Source organism: Lithobates pipiens, unplaced genomic scaffold, assembly GCF_037356315.1.
Source record: "Lithobates pipiens isolate NorthernLeopardFrog02 unplaced genomic scaffold, aLitPip1_a1.2 Scaffold_8, whole genome shotgun sequence".
Taxonomy (NCBI): Eukaryota; Metazoa; Chordata; class Amphibia; order Anura; family Ranidae; genus Lithobates; species Lithobates pipiens.
The window spans coordinates 231,046,777-231,070,426 of record NW_027507903.1 but is presented as its reverse complement, the minus strand read 5'-3'; the positions used below and the strand labels follow the sequence as shown (position 1 = coordinate 231,070,426).

The 23,650-nt window shown below is 38.1% G+C and overlaps 1 protein-coding gene across 6 annotated transcripts in view; it reads left to right on the top strand.

Moving 5' to 3' along the window:
* SYT1 (synaptotagmin 1) overlaps positions 1–23,650 on the top strand; it is an 834,437-nt gene that overhangs the window by 731,280 nt on the left and 79,507 nt on the right. For all 6 annotated transcript variants that reach the window (XM_077473911.1, XM_077473912.1, XM_077473913.1 and 3 more), the window contains one exon: positions 1,121–1,238. In XM_077473911.1, coding sequence (XP_077330037.1) covers positions 1,121–1,238 — 118 coding nt within the window. The remainder of the gene's footprint in view (positions 1–1,120; positions 1,239–23,650) is intronic.

Sequence of the window (23,650 nt, the reverse complement as noted above, 5' to 3'; positions counted from 1 at the left end):
TATTTGTAAATTTCAGCTGATGACTATGTGGGTTGACTGAAGTAAAGTTAAGATCAGGAAGACAAAGTGATTCTGCATCTAGAAGAAAAAATATATTATTTGTAATATGAAAGGAATAGCCCTGACTAATACTGTCCCTCTGTTTAGCTACTTACATCTCCTGAATTGGTCATACTTAAAGCTGAACTCTAGGCTGATATTAAAGACTGACATTTTACCCAGTTATGTATACAAAAGAACAGTTAAACAAATTTAAAATAAAACAGGTGTGTGTGTACCTGAACTTGTTTAAGGAGGGCCAATACTGTGAGCCAGTCAAGCCCTGCAGCATTTCACAGCACTGTCAACAAGCATAGATTGAGCATAAGAATAATATCATCACATACTGCTGCTATTTATTTGCCCAATCAGGATTGATTCTTTAACTTTGATGTTCTGTAGTTGAGAATAGTGGAGTTGACAATAAGAATATGTTAACATGGTGCCAGTCTAACATGCTTTCAAGTACTGGACTGAAGGGTACCCCTTGCAACAATGAGTAACAAGGTGACATAGAATGCTGCTGTCACAAATAATGGTTTCCCATTGTTGGTTACCCACTTTTAATGATGGGCAACATTGTATTTATCTCTATTGTTGTACCATATCTCCATCAACCTTTCTGATTTAACCTAAAAAAAAAAATATATGTATGTGTGTGTGTGTGTGCATATATATATATATATATATATATATATATATATATATATATATATATATATATATATATATATATATATATATATATATATATATATATATATATATATATATATATATATATATATATATATGAACACCAGAGCTTAATATGAGACATATTTATTTATTATAGCAAAAGAGTATTCATCTTTATTAGAAATGGCTAGGGATTATTACTGCAAGTAATAGCATGAGAAGGAAATATCCTCAAACACCTATGATATATTTAAAATATTTTAATATAATATAATTTAACTTTCTAGAGAAATTAGCGTTTCAAACTACTAACTGCATTCTACACATATAACTTGATGAGCTTTTGAAAATATTGCGTGAGTACAAACATTTTGGCTGATTTACTGGTTGGATTGTTTTACAGCAAGAGAAACTTGGGGACATCTGTTTCTCTCTCCGCTATGTACCCACGGCTGGCAAGCTCACAGTTGTTATTCTGGAAGCAAAGAACCTTAAGAAGATGGATGTTGGTGGTTTATCTGGTATGTGACACCTAGCTACATCTAGCTAATTGTTTGCAATTAGATCTGAATGATAATACTTTTTGGGGTTTTCATTTTCATGTTAGTGCTTTAGACAGTGAATCACAATGTATTATATTATTTGTGCATATTTGTGCATACATACATACAGTACATACATAAATGCATGCACTAGAGCTTTAGAATGGTAAAACAATAATAACACACCTTTACTTCCATGTAGAGCTTTCTTGAAAATCCCAAAACAACATAACATGCTAAACTAAACTAAAACGTTAAATCTATTTTTAATAGATGAGGGGGTTTGAGGAATATCTTATTTTTCCTGATAATAAATAATGGTGATGCGCTCCCAACGTGAATGTGTCAATATATAATATACAGTAATGAATAAATAACCAAACCAATAAAATAGCTATGGTTGGAGTATACATTTGATTATGTAGGTGATAGGTGCCCATTGACGTATTGGTTACACTAGCAGAGGAATTCCCCTCCCCCTTTTTTGGGCATTAATTAGTATATATGCTATACTAGTCCAAAAGTTTAACATTATGCTAATGAGTCAGAGAGATCCACTACGACCATTCTTTGGAGATCAATACTGGTCTCCAATAAAATGCCCGCAATCGTGATTTGCATAGACTTTTCCCTATGTTTCAACATATTGTTTGTTGGAGATTAGTTTTCTTTTTTTTCTTATCTTTTTTAATTGCCCTGTTTTTTAATTTAGTATTTTATAAAGATTTTAATGTGTTTTTAATATTTGCCTCCATGCACCATATGTGCTGATAATCGTTAAACAGTAATTAGTAGGCGGTGATTTGCTAGCTTAGGCCTATATAATGACACTTCCGACGCCCATAGCTTATTCCAGTCGAAGTCACGTGACAGTGACGTAACACGTAGGAAAGCAGACGGACACCGGAAGTGACATTCACACATGAGCGGGCCGCTCGTATGCTGTTTACTGTGCAGTAATTGTGGAAATATTGTGAGTAGTTTGCATTTTAAATAAATTGCTATATTATACAAACTACTACACTATGGCAGACTCCACTTTTATGTTTTGAGCATCTCTTTGAAGCTACCCTCGATATTTATTTTGAACTAAGAAGTGGTCTGGACAGGAGGAGAAGTGAGATACCGGACCCCCCCTCCTCCCCTCCCTTTTCAGGAGTTTACATTTATGCTGTTCACCTTACAGCTGTAAGGTAATTACCTAGTACACTCACGGGTTCGGTGAACATCTGAAAATCACTAGTATTGTGTGGATACCGTTTGTCACATATGTGTGATGTTTCTTTCACTGCCGTTTGGAGGACTTGATTCACTTTTTATATAGATTTTCACTTGAGTGACTCTGATTTTTATGTGTATATCACTATTCGATTTGTCCTTCACGTATATTTATTCATATTTTTTATTATTATTGATTTTTAAGTGTGATCATTATTTTTATTTTTATTGTGTTTAATCATGCGTGAATCATTGTGAAGATTTAGCACAACAGAACTTTATTCTATTGGGGCAATCAATAGTATAGCAGCAATTGTTTTGGATAGCACGATTCACTTTATATTTGAGATTTGTTCTCTTTTTTACATTATTTATTAATTGGATAGCACAATTCACTTTATATTTGAGATTTGTTCATTATTTAGTAATATTTTTTGGTTATTTATTCATCACTGTATATTATATATTGACACATTCACGTTGGGAGCGCAACACCATTATTTATTATCATTGTTTATGCTTTTATGAGACCGTTTGACTCATACGGTGTGTGCAGCATCCATTTAGACGTGTCCTTTGTTTGTTTTTCATAATAGTGCAGGAGCTCATTTTTTCTATAATATCTTATTTTTCCTGTCTTGTCCAAACTAATTTTAATATTCATGCGGTTGGAACAACTGTTTTTTACATGCACATAGGAACTGCACATTTTACAGTTAAGGAAAATTCACTAGAAATCTCCAAATCATATTTTATGTAAGTAAAAGACCTTTAAATAAATATAATATTCTTGATTTAGTACATTCAGTGGGCAAACTTTATCAAAGCTATATTTTCAATACAAAATGCACTACAACTTTAAATTTTCCATCAATCATTAAATATTAATCAGTGCTGTTAACAAATAATAAATATCTCTAGGTATAAAATCATGTGCTTGTGAAACATTAGTAAATGCAGATAACGCAAATTGTAATTGGGTAACCCATTAGTTTATCAATTTAGAACTTTTTGCAATCTGACAAGTGATGCTCCAAAACTTTTACATATAGCTTTAATATACAGTATGCGAATGTACTGTGAAAGAGGTTGAGTAGATTTCAAGCAGCCCAAATCACTCCTTCAATAGGCATACCCTGTTTCCCCAAAAATAAGACCTAGCGTGATTGCCGGTGATGGCTTCAATATAAGCCCTACCCCCCAAATAAGCCCTAGTTAAAGTCCTTGTAGGTCTTATTTTCAGGGTAGGGCCAAATTTACAGTGACTGCACTTCCAAGTGCACTTTCAATGCAATATCAAGTGCACTTTGCATTTTTAGTTTGCACTTATAGTGCAAAGTGGATTTGCCTTTCGTAAATAACCCCCATTGCAATTGAATTTTATTAAAAATTACCTTTCCTTTTCAATCTGCAGCTCTGTAATTTTCTGTAAATACAATGCAATATGACCAACTGGATATGTTCTGCACATAGAATGTGTACAGAAACCCTCCCAGAAACATAATTTCATGCTTGTGTGATTGGCTCACTGATTCTCCCAGAAGTCTGCACTCAGATTTCAGGCATCTCCTGCAACAAAAATGTAATTTTTAGTGAGACACTCCCAATAGGAAATAACATCAAAGAAATGCTGGCCCTGCAATGTTTCTCGTTAGAGCCCTGCAGGTGCAGCAGCTGATTGATAATTATGAAACCACGTCCATTAGATTCACTTACCCCATGGACCTAGACAAACACAGGGATTTCTTCAGATTAACAAAAGGTAGAAATCTGCAACAACGTTTGTTAAAAATCCTTGTAATGTTCATAGATCAAAAGGTAAAAAATAGTGTAGCGCTTCTGTAGTAGTGAATGTGATCAACATATACACAAAAAATTCCAAATAAATGGTCACATGAGAAAGTCCATATACATAAAACAAAGTCCAATGGAATGGGTATGAACTTCCGTGATGTAACTGTTCCATCCGTGAAACACATCGCTTGGCACACAGTCGGTTGGAGTTCTCTCACCAGTTTGACGGACCCTCATCGATCCACCCCCTGGCCCTAGATTGGGACCCCAAGCTTTACAGACTCAACTGTCATATGACCGTGTGAGTCCAACACAGTTGGTAAGAGTATTTATTTACTTCCCTGATGTCTACAGACAAGCTGTTTTACATGGGTATATCTGTTTAGCAAGATCCCTCTCTTTCCTTGAAATGGCCTAATCATCCTTGTACCAGTTACATCACGGAAGTTCATACCCATTCCATTGGACTTTGTTTTATGTATATGGACTTTCTCATGTGACCATTTATTTGGAATTTTTTGTGTATATGTTGATCACATTCACTACTACAGAAGCGCTACACTATTTTTTACCTTTTGATTGTGGAACTTTGTTTGTTTTAAGTGTTGGCAGCTGTTTTTTGTTTTACATTCAGTTATAGCGCAGTGTTTTTCCCCCACTTTTTCCAATGTTCATAGATCACCTAGAGGTTTCTCAACAGAAGTGGAGTTACTCTTTAAATTAAAAAAAAAATACACTTGTCATACACTTGGCATTTAAATGGCTGCATTGATTAATGGTATATTGGAGGAGTATTGCAATATGACATACCACACTCTTTACTTAAAAAATAAATAAATTAAAGTCTCTATGACTGGACAGATTAGGGTGTGGAAGTCAGATGATATCAATCTCCCAGGATGCATCTGGGAGATCTAGGCAACTTCTAGCCAGGAAGATCTAATGTCCTTATATTTAACTTCACAATCTTATTTTTGTTTTATATAATCTATGTGCATTTGGTAATATTGTGGTTTCTCCTGTGACTGTACATTTTTTACCTTTATGCCCCATACATACGGTCGGACATTCCGACAACAAAATTCGTCTGATTTTTTCCGACGGATGTTGGCCCAAACTTGTCTTGCATACACATGGTCGCACAAAGTTGTCGGTAAATCCGATCATTCAGAACATGGTGACTTATAACACATACGATGGGACTATCAAGAGGCCAATAGCTTTCATCTCTTAGTTTATTCTGAGCATGCGTGGCACTTTGTCCATCGGAATTGTCTACACATGATCGGAATTTAAACGATTGGATTTTGTTGTTGGAAAAGTTTAGATCCTGCTCTCAAACTTTGTGCGTTGGAAAATCCGACGGAAAAATTCAGATGGAGCCCACACACGATCGGATTTTTTGACAACATGATGTATTTTCTGTCGGAAAATCCAACCATGTGTATGGGGCATTAGTCTGTAGGATTGCTTTAAGTATTCATATCAGAGATGAAATAAAATAAGCCTATTACTGCAATAAACTGTAATAGCATTTCATTAGTATATCTAATGGCACTAACATCACTAACATACTATAATAATAACATGACTAAGATTCTTTAACATGAGTAGCTGTTTTAAGCATATTTTTTTAACTATCACTATATTTACTATACAACAATGGTTTAATTAAAGATGTGAAGGTACATGTTAGACTCTGAAAGAAGACAATGCTTCATGTATATGTTGTTTGCGGCACAGAGCACATCTAGACCTAAAATCTTTCTAAATTGAAAATCTTTCACATGATGTGTTCCAGTCAATAGTTCCTTGTGAAGTGCATGCACTTAGGAATAAGCTGATCTTGAGAAATGATTCCCATCTCATTAGGAATCTGAGCATATGTACTGTACATGGCTTTGAAATTGTTAGAAGTGGCAAGTGGGGTACACTCATCCTTCAGTTACTGCAAAACAGTGTTCCAAATTAATATCTGCTGCAGCTTTCTATGTTTGTAGTATTTAAAACTACCCTGTTCATTGTTTGATCGGATTAGACTAAAAATGTATTTCTGGTATGAGAAAAAAATATGGAACACAAGTTAAACAAAGGACCAGTAAGAACCAATGTATAGATTCACCATTCCATGTAGGTATCCAACGCCCAGCAGTGTGTTAACATTTGTTCCCAGCTCCTGTGCCTGTGTTTGGTGGATTTTACTGTAATAAAGTTTTCTACTTGGATTTCCAATCCCGGAGTGCAGCACAGACCAGTAAGAACCAGTGCCCTTTGTCTGCAAAAGTTGACTACATGAGCAGTACAGTAAACGTTACTATAGATAGCATTATTCTGTTGTTTAAAAGCAAATTATCAACTCATTAGCAGCTCCAGACTTTCTGAGTCCTAACAATGCATATTGAATTTGTCACTACCCTAGGCATTGTTGGAAAATCCAAATATTGCCATGCATATCTACTTAGAACCAATATCCTAATGAACAGCACACAACAAACTTGATACACTACACTGCCACAATTTTCTAGCATCTCTCAGGAAATTAATTTCATAATTTGTGTAGAAGACAAGATAAAACATGGTAATAGGACAGTCAACCTTGCTAATAGATAGAATCCATGGCATGTACTTAAATAAAAGGAAAAACTATATTGTTATAATTACCACCAAACTAATATACAGTAGTAAATAGCAATGCGTTGTGAACATTTTCATCTGAGATGAACTGTGCCATATCTAAACTTTCCTAGCTGGATGGGAAATTAGGATTGTTTGCTAAATATATATAAATTTATAAGTGAGAATTATCTATAAATAACCTATATGTGCATTATAACAAGATTTTATACATTCAGTTTAAATGCTTTTTCAAACTGCTTCTGAAATAACAACTGCAAAAATATGCTTTCCCATCTGCTGGTAAAATAATTCTGCTCCAGGGAATACTTTTAAATGCTTAACATTAGCATGCAAATTACCATACATATTTTTTGCCTTTATTGGCCTTTGTTGTAAAATAAAACCAGCAAAAAATAATCAGTTAGTATTCAAAGATTTGTACACTTAGTATGGCTACCATGTATGTTAAATCTTACATCAATGAGTAGTTTAAGTAAAAAAAAAGGTGCTCTGTGTAGGTATATTAAATGGGAAGTTGAGGAATAGGAAATCGTAGCTTGTTGAAGCACAGACCCCAGCTGCAGCTGTGCCCCGCCAGCTCAGTTGGGATCAGTTGCTCAGTTCTCACCCTCCACTCTGAGCAAAGAGCCATGACTGTCAGTCACTGGCTTTCTGCTTGGCCCCTCCAGTGCTCACTGGAGCTCTGGGCTGTGGAAGGGGTGGGAGGGGTTAGCGCAGGCTCTTAGCCACATGCTGAAAGGCTGAGACAGATGCAGGTCAAGGCATCTGGGTGGGTCCTGACTGTAAAGTTGGTATCTTTCCTGATCCTGGACCAGCAGAGTGACATCAGCCGACAGCAGGCTTTAGCAAAATAAACTGGACTCCTGTGATCCATAGGAGAAGTAGAGCCAAAATAGCGTTGACATTACTTCTCCTTTAAGCCAGCATGCCCTAAACATTCTGTACATACCATTAGTTGCTTTAGACTGTCATTGCACTTTACATTTTATACTATATATATATATATATATATATATATATATATATATATATATATATATATATATATATATATATATATATATATATATATATTAATACTGGCTGTCCAAGAAATGCAATAATCACAAAAAAAAAGTGTTTCCTCAACCAAAGAAATGTTAATAAATAACAGATACACTGTATACATAGATGAACAAATATTGAACTGTCCAGAAAGAAAGCTCATTTTTCTTATAGTTCTTTAAAGATGAACTCCAGGCAGATATACTGTAGAAGACACAATTTTTACTGCATCTCTGTAATCATTAATACATTATTAAATGCATCTTTATTGCAAAAAACACTTATGCTTTAATTTGACGTGGTATCAGCCTCTTATAAACCAGAGAATCAGGAAGAAGCAGCATGAGAACCAGTAGGATTTGTTGTAGTGCAAGAAGCATGCTGATGATAGAAAAGAGCAGAGTAACGAGTTAGGCTCATCAGTGTGTTTTGTTTTCTTTCACTTTCCACTCTCAGAGTGGGGTGGGGAGGAGACCTAGATGTGATAATGAAACTGAAACAGAGAAAGATCAGGTCCTCACCACTGCCAGACAGGATTATGCTGTGTGGCAGGGATGTGTAAATTTCAGGTGTGGGTGAACAGAAATGCAAGTCCTTCTGGCAGTTCATACATATATATATATATATATATATATTCAGCTGCTTTAATCTTTTTGAAGGATGTCTCATCTGCCACAGTCATCTGTAAATTGCAAATACAATTAACTTGGCCTAGGCAAGTAGTATGTACATCCAACCATTTTTTTTATTTTTTTTACTAATCAAATGATAAAAAGCAATAGATAAGTGTGTTAGAATAATTGATACAATGTTGTATTTTAAACATGGTCTTTTATGTAGCCACATTATCAGATATCAAATACTCCACATTCTGACGGACAGGCTAAATAGAGCTATGCAATTTTGTTTCATGAGTACATCTATGCATCTACTAGCTAACATGAAAGCTGGCTTTTTTTTTCATGAAAGAAACACTCCAAGTCCAGCTGATTTATATTACAGTAACTGAGAGAACTCTCTCTGTGATTCTGGCTTCCAGGAGAGAATAGCATAAAGAAACAGTTTGGCCTATATCTTATAAATTATCAGGGTTTTTTTTAGAAAATGTTTCAGCAGATTATAGGAGCTTTTGAATTGAAACACTACTTCTGACAGAAGGCCAGGATGTTTGCTATTTACACAAGAGTTTGCTTGCTCCTGGGCATTCATGTACAGCTTTCAATGTTTGCAGTCATCTCTTGCTTCATTATTTACAGTACTGGCATATCTGAATGCTAATATTTTCTGCAAAGAAATCTACCTAATACTCTGATCTACTGTACAGCTACCTGAGATCCCCGGTAAACATCTTTCTCAGAATACCCTGGGGCCCATTTTAATATTGTTCTGACACATGTCCATTTTTGTCTAAGCTTGTGTAGGAGGAATCATGTCTAAGAGCATCATATTGACAGCTCAGCTGCATTGCCATGAAATCCATTCTAATTTAGACACTCGTTTGAGAGATGTATGCAGTTTTGTTTTATGCAACATAGAACTGGCATAAACAGTTGATATATGACATGTTGTATGCAAATAAAGTGTGCAGGTACACGCTCTAATATTAATCTCCTGTACTTAGTAACAAGGCAAAGTAAATTGGATGTCAGTAAACTGGAGAGCAGATGGTTGGCATTCTGCCCCAAGACACCTGAGATATAATGGTCATGACCCCTGTTCTTGATGAAGTTGATGAACGCCCTCTAATTCTCTGATGTCTAAGCCATATTTAGATGTGCATTCATTATAGATGCTTTCTCTAAATGTATTTTTTGAAGACAATGTTATGTGTTTATTCACTTATTTAATTCATTTATATAGGCAAATTCCATCAGGAATTGCTGAGTGCATAGGCCATGAAATTGATTTTCTTTAATGGCAAGGTATGTGCTTTGATGTTTAGTCCACTGCAAAATGAAAACTTAGAATAGGAATTAAAATACATGAGGTTAAATATTGTGCATATATTTATAACATCTAATTGATGTTCTCTTGGTCTCATTCATCAATGAGTATGGATGCCTATGTGCTCTTACTGTTGTGCAGGAATCTCTATATGTATGGAAAAACAGGTGAATACCATTAACAAAATGATTGTTGTGCTTGATAATGATTTACTACAAATAGTTTCATCTAGGATAATTTGCTGACAGTAATGGCTGTTGTTGATGACTTAGTGCTTTCTTAGAGTTTGATTCATAACTGGTTTATAGCCTGTGGTCTACACTGAGATTTCATTTTAAGTTGATAGTTGCCAGTTCAATGCCATTGGTTTTGCCACAGCTTCATGATTACCAGTCTGACTATTGTTATGGACCTGGATGTATTGATAGTTTAAAAGAAAAAAAAATACATGCAAGTATTAGGTAAGACCATGCAGACAGACTGCTACTTCAAGGCATGGGCAAACCCAGGATGAAAGTGCACTAGTTTCTATATGGGTCAGATGTATTACATTAAGTTCATAAATGGGGCTTTGGGGATAAAAAGGAAGACCAAAATCAGAATATAACGTTAAGCATATTTACTACATGTATACATGCATACAAACGGCCAAAAATACACTCTATCACTTTGTCTGTGTTACCTGTGCACTATATTGAAGATTTAATATCTCTCAGATATGATTTTGGTTAAATGAGAGTTCTTTGACCATGAGTGAAAGCTTTAACACAATAACAACATTTATTGGTGAGTAGTTTAAAGTCTATCTAATACACAAACCAACTATCTATAGTCTACAACAAGGAAGAAAATATTAGGTTAAAATAAGAGAATTACATGAAGGAATACAGAGTATATTCTTTAAAACATTAATCTACAAACATATTTAGTTATAAGTAAAGTGCAGGCCTTTCCCATAATTACTCTTTTCACCAAGGTTCCATTCTGATGGCTGTACTTCCATGAAGTGTCTTTCCCTCCCATCTAGTCTGTGTATATCATTACAGGCTGATGCCTCATCGGTTGGCAAAGCGTGGCTCTGATTGGTGAGTTTCCCTATTGCTGGTTAAGGACTGGCTACATCTCCAATCCTTATACTTTGCCTAAGTCAGCCCCCTTTAATGCAAATCCTTGTGACTATTCTGAACAGGAGATTAACTTGAATGTTCCCAGGAAGTTAAGTATTGATTCCGGGTTGGCCTCCCTTCATTGCATATCCCAGCATGGGATCCTTTGAGGTGAGTATGTGTAAAACAGCGAGGTTTGGATCCCATTGTTTGTATACACAAGCCTAGGTGCCGACTTGTCTGGTCTACCAGAGATATATGTGAAGGTAATATGTTTTCAGCCTGCATAGATACAAGCTAAATGAAATATATTCCTAATTACAATATTTTACAGCTATTAACCACCCTGGTGGTATTCCCGAGTGTAGCTCGGGTGGATTTTTAGTACCAAAAGTGGTAACCCTGAGCCACACTCGGGATTGCATCGCAGGATCCAGGAAGGGGTTACTTACCTTGTCCCCAGGATCCTGCGATGTCTCCCCGCACTGTGTGCGAGCTGTCCTCCGCTCGATCTATGACAGAGCCAAGCTCCGTTCCCTGCGAGCGTTGCGATTCACGGAGACAGAGAACAGCACCGAATTCAAAAAGTAAAACACACAATACATATACAGTACACTGTAATCTTACATATTACATTACTGTATCAATTTATTTCACATCCCTTTTGTTCCTAGTGGTCTGTCCAGTGCCCTGCATGCAGTTTTATATTATAAATACTATTCTTTCTGCCTGGAAACTGGAGATTGTCCATAGCAATCAAAACCATCCCTTTACATCAAAAGTGGTTTTAGACCAGCTAGAAAACAGTGATAATAAATAAGAATCACTTGCAGAATTGAGCAATAGTGACTTGTAGGGAGCTCCATCATCAAACACTGAAAGTAATGACAGCGACAATTCTGCAACTGAGCAAATTTCTGTGTTTTTTATTTTGATTACATTATTGAATAATTGATATTATTATTATATTATTATTTGTTATAATTATTTATAGTTGTTTATTATATTATAATTTATGATTTCGTTTTTCAACCTTTATCATACCCGGGATGTTTACTAGACTCTTGTTTGGACAAATTTAAGTGAGTTACTCCTAAGAATTACAGGCCTACAATATAAAACGCCAAATTTCCATGAAAAATAATTGCACCCCTTTTTAGCATCATAAACCTGAAATAATCATACCGCCAGGGAGGTTAATGGAGATTTCACATAAACTCAAGGCAACAGTCTGGGAAGATGTTATGTCTTTGTGACAGTAGACACATGCCAAGTCATACGAGGGGAGGAATAGAAATGTAATACTGAAAAAATGACACTTCAGGAGCAGATAAATGAAAATAAAGCAAGAAAAATGCTGTTCACAAATTACACTACATGCCATTACAATACATTACCCTTGGTGATATTGGAAATTCTCCATCCCTAAAATTGTGATTGTAGTCTGTTCTTACAATGTACTGAGTCCTAGATTGCCAGGATAGAATAAAAGGACCATTTGTCATAAAAATTATCTTCCTCCCACGTTTACATTGGTTTATGAGGGGGGTCATACAGCAGATATCATTTAAAAACCTTAGACCTGAGCCCTTGTACACATGGTCGGACATTCCGATGGAAAATTTCCGATCAGACTGTGTTGTCGGATAATCCGACTGTGTGTGGGCTCCATCGGACTGTTTCCGTTGGAATATCCGACGGACAAAGTTTTAGAGCTGGGCTATAAACTTTCCGACAACATGATCCGATCGGACTTTGTCCGATTGTGTGTAGAGAATTCCGATCGGACAAAGTGCCACGCATGCTCAGATCAAATTCCTAGATCAAAGCTATTGGCTACTAGCCTGAACATAGTCCCGTCCTAACGAAATAACGTTGTCACATTACGTACGATCGGGTTTTCCGACAACTTTGTCCGACCGTGTGTGTGCAACACAAGTTTCGGACAAAATCCGTCGGACAAAATCCGACGGATTTTGTTGTCGGAATGTCCGACCGTGTGTACAAGGGCTTAGATATATATGCCCATGGTTGCACATATGTACTGAACAATTTCTGCCACACATGTGTAAAAGCTGATCTTAAGCCCAGTACACACAGGCAGAATGTCAGGAGACAAAAATACCACCGGCTGACATTCTGCCCATATATATATATTGGTCTGTCCGACAGAGGCTTCTGTCGAATGTGCATGCTGGAAAAGCAGGATTCGACTGACTTCCAATCAGTCCTCTCAGCCAATGGCAGAGAGCTCTGATCAGAGTGTTCTGGCAGGGGGGAGATCGCTGAACTAACCTTATACAAAAATGGGGTTGCAAGGAGACTTTTCAACAATTTAGTGTGAAAAAGAACCTTCAGTTATAAAGGGTGTTTGCTATATACTAGGTCAGAAAATGCATGAATGTGTTGATACAAAAATCAGGATATTGGCTGTTTTTATTGGCCTTGTATTGTTCAGTCTTTGTTGACTGATGATTGATTATATAAAAGCCTCAATTCCTCCTTTTCTGTGCTGGTTGCTAGCTTAAACCATAGGAAAATGCTATATAATAATTGTAAGCATAGTTTCTCCTATTTGTAAATGCTACAAAAAAATTAAAAAACTGCTGTTGCAAAATGCCATGCATAAGAAAGTTTATTAAAATGCAGAATCCATAAAACAGGTTTTAACCAGACTATAACACTTTAAAAAAGTTAATTAGAGTTTTTAATCCAAGCATAACTCAAATGAAGGATTAGTGAGGGTAATGATATGCAAATTACCAGGTAGCTGATAAGACTTTGCGAAAGACCTATACAAATTGTCAGCCAAATCTGAACCACATAGTGTGATGTTAATTATGTGCAAAACACAGATAGTACACTGCAATCACCCATTGGTACTTATTATCTGACAATTTAAGCTCCAAGGTCAGCATGGCAGCATTGGAAAATTTTATGTAAGCATGGAATTAAAAGTTCTGCTGCATTCATCTACCTAAGATTATCAGTTCTACTCAACATCTCCGCAATCCAAATAATTCACTGATACCGTGATGTTCAGCAGAATAATGCTTTCTTTGAGCACATTTTAGTTACCAAAAATGTTTTCTATATATTTTTAAGGATCTTCCAATGGGGAAGGGGCTATTCAGTTGCCCCAAAAGCATTACATCTCAAGTGACCTCCCTTCTTAAGCCAACAGTAATTATTTTACTTATTAAATACAATTTAGACTGTAAAGCCATAACAGTCATCATTACCTGTGTATTGCTGGGTTATGTTGGCTATGACTTTCTCTAACATTGAAATCAATGTAACTGTTACTGGGGTTTATTTACTAAAGGCAAATAGATTGTGCACTGTGGAAAGTGCAGTTACTCCAGAGCTTAGTAAATAAGCAGAAGTTCTGCTGACTTTTATCATCCAATCATGTGCAAGCAAAAATGCTGTTTTTTTTCTTGCGTGTGATTGGTTAGTCTTTGCAAAGTGAAGATTTCATTTATTTACTAAGCTCTAGCGCAACTGCACTTGCAGGCTGCTACTGCACTTTCTAAAGTACATCTATCTGCCTTCAGTAAATCAACCCTTATGTATTTAGTCAATGCATTAAGGCTGGGTTCACACTGCTGCGGCAGCGAGAACCGGATGTGATTCGCACCGCACTGCAGTGCAAATCACATCCGATCTCTGTGCGATGCGAGTTCAGCCATACAGATAGTATGGCTGAATTCTCATCGCACCCGCCGCAAACTCGCACGGGACCCTTTTTTTGGCCCGCAGCAGAATCGGATCACATGGGTGTTCACACCATGTGATCCGATTCCTGTCCTGTCCGAGTTTGCAGATCGCACTGCGATCTGCGGACTGATCTGGGGGTGTCATTAACATTTCACTGACACTCCCAGCAGTCCGCATAGGGCAGTGTGAACTGCCGGCGGGAGGCATGCGATGCGGGAAAACGCTGCGGATTCGCGGCGTTCCCGCATCGCTCCGGTGTGAACCCAGCCTAAGAGGTCATGTTGAGACTTATTTGCATAAGATCATTCATTAATCTATTAACCCCCCTAGCAGTAATCCCGAGTCTGGCTCGGGTTAGGAATTTACTGATAGGAGCGGTAACCCCGAGCCAGACACTGGAACGCTTCGCTGGATGCAGGGGAGGACACAGTGAGACTTACTTGATTGAGATTGAGAGGACGCTGGCGTGGCCTGTTGCTTGTTCGCCGCTTCTCCGCTCCCTGTTGTTTCTCCGCTTTGGTGGGCGGGTTCCAGCCAGCGCTTGTGTGTTCCACTTGTGTGTCCTGTGTCGGGCTGGAGACGAGGAGGGGACGAGGGGAGGACGAGGAAGGAGGAGCCCTATGACATCTGTTGCCAGCTGAGCGGCCGGCCAGTCGATTCCAGAGCCATTGATCAGGCGGGCAGCCGAACGGCCGAGTATTCAAAGAGCCGAGCGGCCGATTATTCAAACAGCCGAGCGGCTGAAATCAGCTATCTGGAGATGTGGAAGGAAAATGGAGTGACGAGGAACAGCTGAATACTATCACTGGCAGAGAAACTGAGTAGCAGAGTGTTTGAATGGCTGAGCAGGTCCTCTCCCTTAGGCTACACAGTTTTGTTGCTCTTGTTTGAACTTGGAAGCTGGTAAGCAGGTGCGGGGACTTGGATTATATTTTTTTTTAAATTCTGCATTTTCCTTACTGTATTTTGCAATTTTTCACATAAACTGGGAACAGTGCAATTCTGGAAGGACTACAGTGTATTTGGCCTAAAATGAACTCCTGCACTATGTGGTAGCTATCCAGGGTATAGATTAATATAACCCTGATTGTATTTTATTTGTATTTCTTCATAGACATTTCGTGCATTGCACTTTAGTGCTACGGATATTTATTTTGTGCTTTTAAAATGCTGCCATTGGTACCATTATTACGTCTGAGTTATTCAGTTAAACAGCTGATGAATTATACCAGTTTTTTGGCTCCACCATGTATTGCGGTGATTAAACAGCTGTGACTACTCCGCCGCCCACGTTATATCCATAGAAGCTCTCGGCGAAAGTTTGTTTGTTCACAGACTAATCATACCATCCCGACTCTTTGGTCAGCAATACGAACTGTTACTTCATGCATGCGTCAGCGGCGCGCTGGTGATCATCAGTTATGTGGTTTAAACATTTCTATGGCAACATCGCTTGCTGAGTTGAAGGAGAAACGTGGGGTGGATTTTAGTCTGTTGCGACCGGTGCGAAGATGTGCTGCGTTTTCAAGTAGCAAAATTGAACTTTTAAATGCACAATCTATCACAAACAAATCGTGTTTTATTCATGATCATATTCTGGATAAATGTTTGGATTTTATGTTCGTTACAGAGACTTGGCATCAGCCAAATATTTTTTCTTCTTTAAACGAGAGCTGTCCTAAAGGGTATAGTTATCTTTAAATAGCCCATAGCACAGGGCGAGGTGGGGGCCTGCTAGTTATCTACCGCAGCCATTTGGAGCTATCTTTGCAATTAGTACCAGATTTAGTGTCATTTGAATGTCTTGCTTTTAAATGTAAAATTCCTTTCCCTGTGTTGTTCATTCTTGTTTATAGGCCACCGAAAATTAGCTCATCATTTACTGCTGAGTTGTCAAATCTTTTAACAACCTTTTGTATATCAAATGTAAATGTTATTATTTTAGGAGATTTAAATATTCATGTTGATACCCCTTCGTGCCATCCCGCAGCGGAATTTCTTCAGCTGCTGGATTGTTTTAATTTAAAACAACTCGTTGATGTCCCCACACATACTAGGGGGCATACCTTGGATCTGGTCATTACGAATTTTGCTCCTTTGACTAATTTGCAGGTGTATGACCTAGGTGTGTCAGACCATATGGCTATTTCAATGGATTTGATATCATCATCCAGTTGTTATAAGCCCAAGCGGGACATTTGTTTTAGAAACTTAAAAAATATAAATCCTGAACTTTTGGCAATGGATTTTCAGCATCTATCTACACAATTTTGCTCTGTTGATGATGCGGTGGCTTATTATAATAGCCAGCTTAGCAGTCTGTTGGACTTTTATGCCCCACTTAAATCGAGAGCTGTTACTTTTACTCACTCAGCCCCGTGGTATACAGATGAGCTTCGTAAGATGAAGGCAGTGGGACGGGTTCTTGAACGGCGTTTTCGAGCCTCTGGCCTCACTGTCCATAAACAAATTTACCGGGAGCATCAACATCTATATGCACAGTCCCTTAAGGAGGCTAGGTCGCAGTTCTATTCTAAAGTTATACAAAATAGTTCAGGAAATTCTAAGCAGCTCTTTTCAACTATAAATCAATTGCTTAAGCCAAATTCGCCATCGACTACTGCTATTTCGGAAGAGCGGTGTAATGAATTTATGGATTTTTTTTAGATCCAAGATTGATCATATCCGTTCCTCTCTGTCTGGTCCTTTGGCTCAAACTGTCCATTTAAACTGTTTTGTGCCCCGACAAATGGATCATTTACCAGAGGTGTCATTGGAAGAGGTACAGGGTATTGTTAAGCGAATGAAGCCCACAACCTGTTCCTTGGATCCTTTTCCAACTCCACTGGTAAAAACGTATGTTTTAGTTTTAAGTCCATTGATTACTGCTGTTGTTAATTACTCTTTTCGAACTGGCCATGTTCCTTCCATTTTAAAAAGTGCTGTTATTAGACCACTGCTTAAAAAATCCACTTTTGATCCGGAAGTCCTTTCTAATTATAGGCCTATTTCTAATCTTCCCTTTTTATCTAAGGTACTTGAGAAAGCAGTTGCAAGTCATCTTCAGGATCATCTCAAGCATAACAGCCTTTTTGAAAAATTTCAATCAGGCTTTCGTTTTGCTCATAGTACGGAGACCGCTCTTGTTCGGGTTACAAATGATCTTCTTATGTCATCTGATGCCGGTTCTCCGTCTTTACTTATTATGTTGGATTTGTCAGCTGCGTTCGACACTGTCGATCATGGCATTCTTTTAGATAGTCTTCGTGATAATGTTGGACTAAAAAATTTAGCCTTTAGTTGGTTCGAGTCATATCTTACAGATAGGATTGAACAAACTACATTGCGTCATTTTAAATCTAAACCGCATATGGTTACCTGCGGAGTTCCCCAAGGGTCAGTGCTTGGCCCGATTTTATTTATTCTATATCTTACTCCCTTGGGCCATATTATAAATCGTTATAATATTTCTTTCCATTGTTATGTTGATGATACACAGCTTTATGTAAAAGCTGCAGCTGAAACTCCTTCAGTGCAGTCACCCCTATCAGTCCTTACCGCCTGTCTGGAGGAGATAAAGGAGTGGATGGAACAACATTTCTTGCAACTAAATAGCTCCAAAACTGAGTTTATTATGATTGGAACATCTCACCAGATTAAATCATCGCTGATAACAAGTATTGCCTTTTCAGGCTCTAAAATTCCAGTTTCGTCTGTTGTCACTAATCTTGGTGTAAAAATGGATTCCCAACTCACTTTTGAAGCTCATATAAATCAAGTATGCAAGACTTCTTTCTACCACCTTCGTAATATCTCTAAACTTCGTCCTATCCTTTCTTTTTCCGATGCTGAAAGATTGATTCATGCCTTTGTCTCCTCCAGGCTGGATTATTGCAACGCACTTCTCATTTGGATTCCGAGAAAGAGCATGCAGAGGTTGCAATACGTTCAAAACTCTGCAGCGAGGATCCTAATGAGAGTGCGGAAGCATGAGCATATCACTCCAATTTTTAAATCTCTTCATTGGCTGCCGGTCTCTACAAGGATTGAGTATAAGGTCTCTCTTCTTGTGCATCAATGCATACATGGACAAGCTCCACCTTATCTTAAGGAACTTCTTAGATTGCAAAATCTACCGCGTTCCCTTCGCTCAACTAATTTGAATTGTTTAGAGGTTTCAAAAACTAGGTTGAAAACCATGGGAGATAGGGCTTTTTGTGCTGCTGCCCCACGTCTGTGGAATGCTTTGCCTGATAGTCTGAGGGTTTCTCAGTCTACTGAAAATTTTAAAAAGGGGTTGAAGACTTTTCTTTTTAGCAAATGTTTTGTAAATTAAGCGGTTTGTTTGTTTTTATTGTAATTATGTAGCACTTTGAGGTCTTTTGATGGAAAGTGCATTATAAATAAAATTTATTATTATTATTATTATTATTACTTACCTTGTCCCCTGGATCCAGCAATGTCCGCCGCGCTGTGTGATCGAGCTGTCCTCCGCTCGATTCACAGCGCCGAATGCAGCCGAGCTCCGTTCCCTGCGACGTTACAGCGCAACGGCGGCAAATTCAAAAAAGTAATAGTACACAAAACACACACAGCACTGTAATCTTACAGATTACAGTGCTGTATTACAAAATTACACACCCCTTTGTCCCTAGTGGTCTGTGCAGTGCCCTGCATGCACTTTTATATTATAAATACTGTTTTTTTCTGCCTGGAATTTGGAGATTGTCCATTGCAACCAGAAAGTGTCCCTTTTTCAGTGTTTTAAGATTTGATTACATTATTGAATATTTTTTATTATTCTTTATTATATTATAAACTTTATCATACCCGGGATGTCTGCTAGACTCTGGTTTGAACATATTTAAGAGAGTTATTCCTAAAGCCCCGCACACACGGGCGGATGGTCTGGCCAACTTAGTCCGTCGAAACACATTTCAGCGGACAGTCCGCTCGTGTGTGGGCTTCAGTGGACTTTTTCAGCGTGCAGTCTGGCGGACTAAGTATTTCGGAAATTCCGTAATACTGTCCGTCAGACTTTGGTTTCAGCGGACAATCCGCTCGTCAGTAGGCTAGTCGGACGGACTAAGTATGACGCGTGCCCAGAAAGGATTTACAGGGCGGAAGCGCTCGGTCTTGTAAAACTAGTGTTCGTATTGAAGCTAGCATATTCGTCATGCTGCTAATTTTGTGTTTTTTTAATATAGCCCATTCTTTTCTTCTTCATAATGCAAGAAAAGTGAAGTAGCTTTGCTGCTTATATTCACACAGAGTTATCCCAAATGTTTTTATTCATCCTCATCCTATGATTAATATTCCAATTTGAGAAAAATAGTTAAAAAAAAAAAAAAATATATATATATATATATATATATATATATATATATATATATCAATTTTTTTTTTTTTATTTATCTATTACTATATATTTTTGGAACTACTATTGTCAGTTTAAAATTTTTTTTTTTTTGTGTGTGTGGGGGGGGGGGGGGGGGTTTAAACAAGATGAACTTGCGTTTTTTTTGGCCAAGCAGGACTATGTAAGTAGAGATAGATAGATAGATAGATAGATAGATAGATAGATAGATAGATAGATAGATAGATAGATAGATACCCAAACCAGCATTTTAGCTTACACATGATTGAATGTTCAAAATCAGCAGAGCTTCCCCTCATTTCAAATGTTAAGCCTCAAATTTACAGCGACTGCACTTCCAAGTGCACTTGCAGTGCTTTAAAAATTGCACTTGAAGTTAGCATATTTATATTAACATGAACGTGTGTTTTGTAAATAACCCCCAGAGTCTTTTGAAATGTACCTGCCTACTCACAAATAAACTCAGTTTTTTTAAGCTAAAATAACAAAAAAAAAATAAAAATACAATATTTTTGGAAATAATAAATATTTATTTTTCGTCTGTACAAAACAAAATCAAGAGGGAGGCAACACTGGAGACAATTTTTAAGTTTGTGAAGCCTTTTGTCCCCCAGGCACACATCAAGTGAGTGGCCACCAAAATTCAGAACCTGTGTAACATGAAAATAGGGAACACAACATGGTCCTAGAATCCCACAGACCAGGAACAGCAGCAGATGAGATCTATGTCCCCAGACTGTGGTACTACAACAGACTGCATCTTCTGTCAGAGCAGACTGAAGCCAGGCAGTCACTTCCGACTCTTCCGTCTAGCCTTCCCTCCACGCTTCGCTGGAGGCTGTGCCTCTGGTGGTGGACTTGTGGTAGGAGGAGGAGGAGGAGGAGGAGCAGTAGGGTCTGCGTTGTACAGTCTGGTGGTTGGTGTTAGCTCACCCTTCAGACCCCGTTGAATAGTGTAAAAAAAAATGGCTTCGCACAAGTTGCGCTGTGCCTTCTCCATTTCTAGCAACTTGCTTGCCAAATATGTACCGTAGGCCTCCTCAGGATTGGGGGGTTTACTCAGCACTTGGGTGGCTTGGCGTATAAGCGCCAATGACTCCTCCTCTGTCTGCGTCATCCTCCTGGGCTTTTTGCTGGCTAGGCGGAGGGGAGGGACCTGACTCCTGCTGTGCCCAGCTAGCTCCTGCGTGTGGCTGGTCTCCTCCTCCATACCACTGGTCCCAGCCTCCTCCTGGGTGAGCTCATCCTGTGTAAAAAATAAAGAAATCAATAAATAAAATATGTCTATATTTTGAAATCATCAATCACTAACAATTTTACAGTTCTCACTTGCAAATACATTTGTCTTGAAATACAAAAGGCTATCATTTTGACACCATCATTTTTCCATCAGTTCACCAAGATTTGAGCCACATTTGTGGAAACTACTGTATCCTTATATCTAATTTAATTTGTGATGAAATCCTAGATTTGGAAGCAATTCAAACATTGAACTTTACATCATTAATATTTGAGAAATCCCTTGTGATAGCAATTAAGCATGACAGATCCTCTTTATGAAGACATCTGGGGGCTATAAGACCCCAGGTTTCTCCTCTGCCCTTATCTCCTCTACCCTTTTTTTTTAAGGTATTTTTTTTTTTGTGTCATTTTTTTAGAGCTTTTTACCTATTTGTGTCCCACGTGCATATTTGCTTTCACTAACGTCCCCAGCATGCAATCCTGGGCCCCTATACACCCACAGCCGAGACTGTTTTTCTCTAATTCATATTGTCAGCTCCATTGTACTGTTTTACTGCCCCCCCCACCCTTTGTATACTCTTTGTATACACCCTTTGTGTGTATGTGTGTGTGTGTGTGTGTGTGTATATATATATATATATATATATAGGGATTGTATACCCATTAATTAGTCCCCCACCCCACTCAAATTGGTTGCAGAGATTGTATACTCATTAATTAGGCCCCCACCCCACTCAAATTGGTTGCAGGGATTGTATACTCATTAATTAGGCCCCCACCCCACTCAAATTGGTTGCAGGGATTGTATACTCATTAATTAGGCCCCCACCCCACTCAAATTGGTTGCAGGGATTGTATACTCATTAATTAGGCCCCCACCCCACTCAAATTGGTTGCAGGGATTGTATACTCATTAATTAGGCCCCCACCCCACTCAAATTGGTTGCAGGGATTGTATACTCATTAATTAGGCCCCCACCCCACTCAAATTGGTTGCAGGGATTGTATACTCATTAATTAGTCCCCCACCCTACTCAAATTGGTTGCAGGGATTGTATACTCATTAATTAGGCCCCCACCCCACTCAAATTTGTTGCAGGGATTGTATACTCATTAATTAGGCCCCCACCCCACTCAAATTGGTTGCAGGGATTGTATACTCATTAATTAGTCCCCCACCCCACTCAAATTGGTTGCAGGGATTGTATACTCATTAATTAGGCCCCCACCCCACTCAAATTGGTTGCAGGGATTGTTTTTTTTCAAATGCAATTGTGTTGGAAAACAATACACTTTAACAAAATTTAGTTCAACAAAACACATTATATAACCAAATTTTTGGGTGAAATATAAAAGATGATGTTATGCCGAGTAAGTAGATACCTAACATGTCACGCTTAAAAAATGCACACACTCCCAGAATGGTGGCAAACTATGATACTTAATAATCTCCATAGGTGGTGCTTTAAAACTTTTTACAGGTTACTAGCTTAGAGTTACAAGAAGCCTAGAGCTAGAATTATTGCTCTTACTATAATGTTTAAGGCAATACCTCACATGTGTGGTGTGCAACCTTCATATGCATTTGTGGACAGTGGTGCTTTAAGAAAAAAAAAAAACATTATTTATATTATAACATTTTTCTTTTCTTTTTTTTTTTACACTGTCCCCTTAAAAAAATTTGGATTGCTTGTATCAGTAAACATCCCTTGTGATAGCAATTAAGCATGACAGATCCTCTTTATGAAGACATCTGGGGGCTATAAGACCCCAGGTTTCTCCTCTGCCCTTATCTCCTCTACCCTCATGCCTAAGGCATGAGATAAAAGAAACCATTGAGCTCATGCTTTCCCCAAAAAATTGCATTGTTTACATTTGCCCCAACTGGAAGTGATTAAAATGCTTGTTGCTTCCGGTCGCCTAGATCATAGCAGTGATCCAAGACAATCCAGTCTCCGGCCACCTCTATCGTCATTGTTGCAATTGCTGGACCGGATCCCGGGCTCCCCGATGCGCCAGAAAACAAGGTATAGGCTGTCCCTGGGTTACAAACAAGATAGGGGTAGACTTCCTGTTGTCTCCCTCCATTTGGAGTCATTTGTAAGTTGGATGTTTGTAACTAGGGGATCACCTGTCCTGGCACCAGTGAGCAGCAGGAGGGGGAGAGACCCCTCCCACTGCTTGTAAAAGCAATCCAGCAGCTAATCAGCCTATAGGATTGATTTTATAGGGTAGGGAATTGACGGCTGAAAATTTTGATACTGGGGTTATGGCTGACAGCGGCAGCCATAACCCTGGTATAACCACTT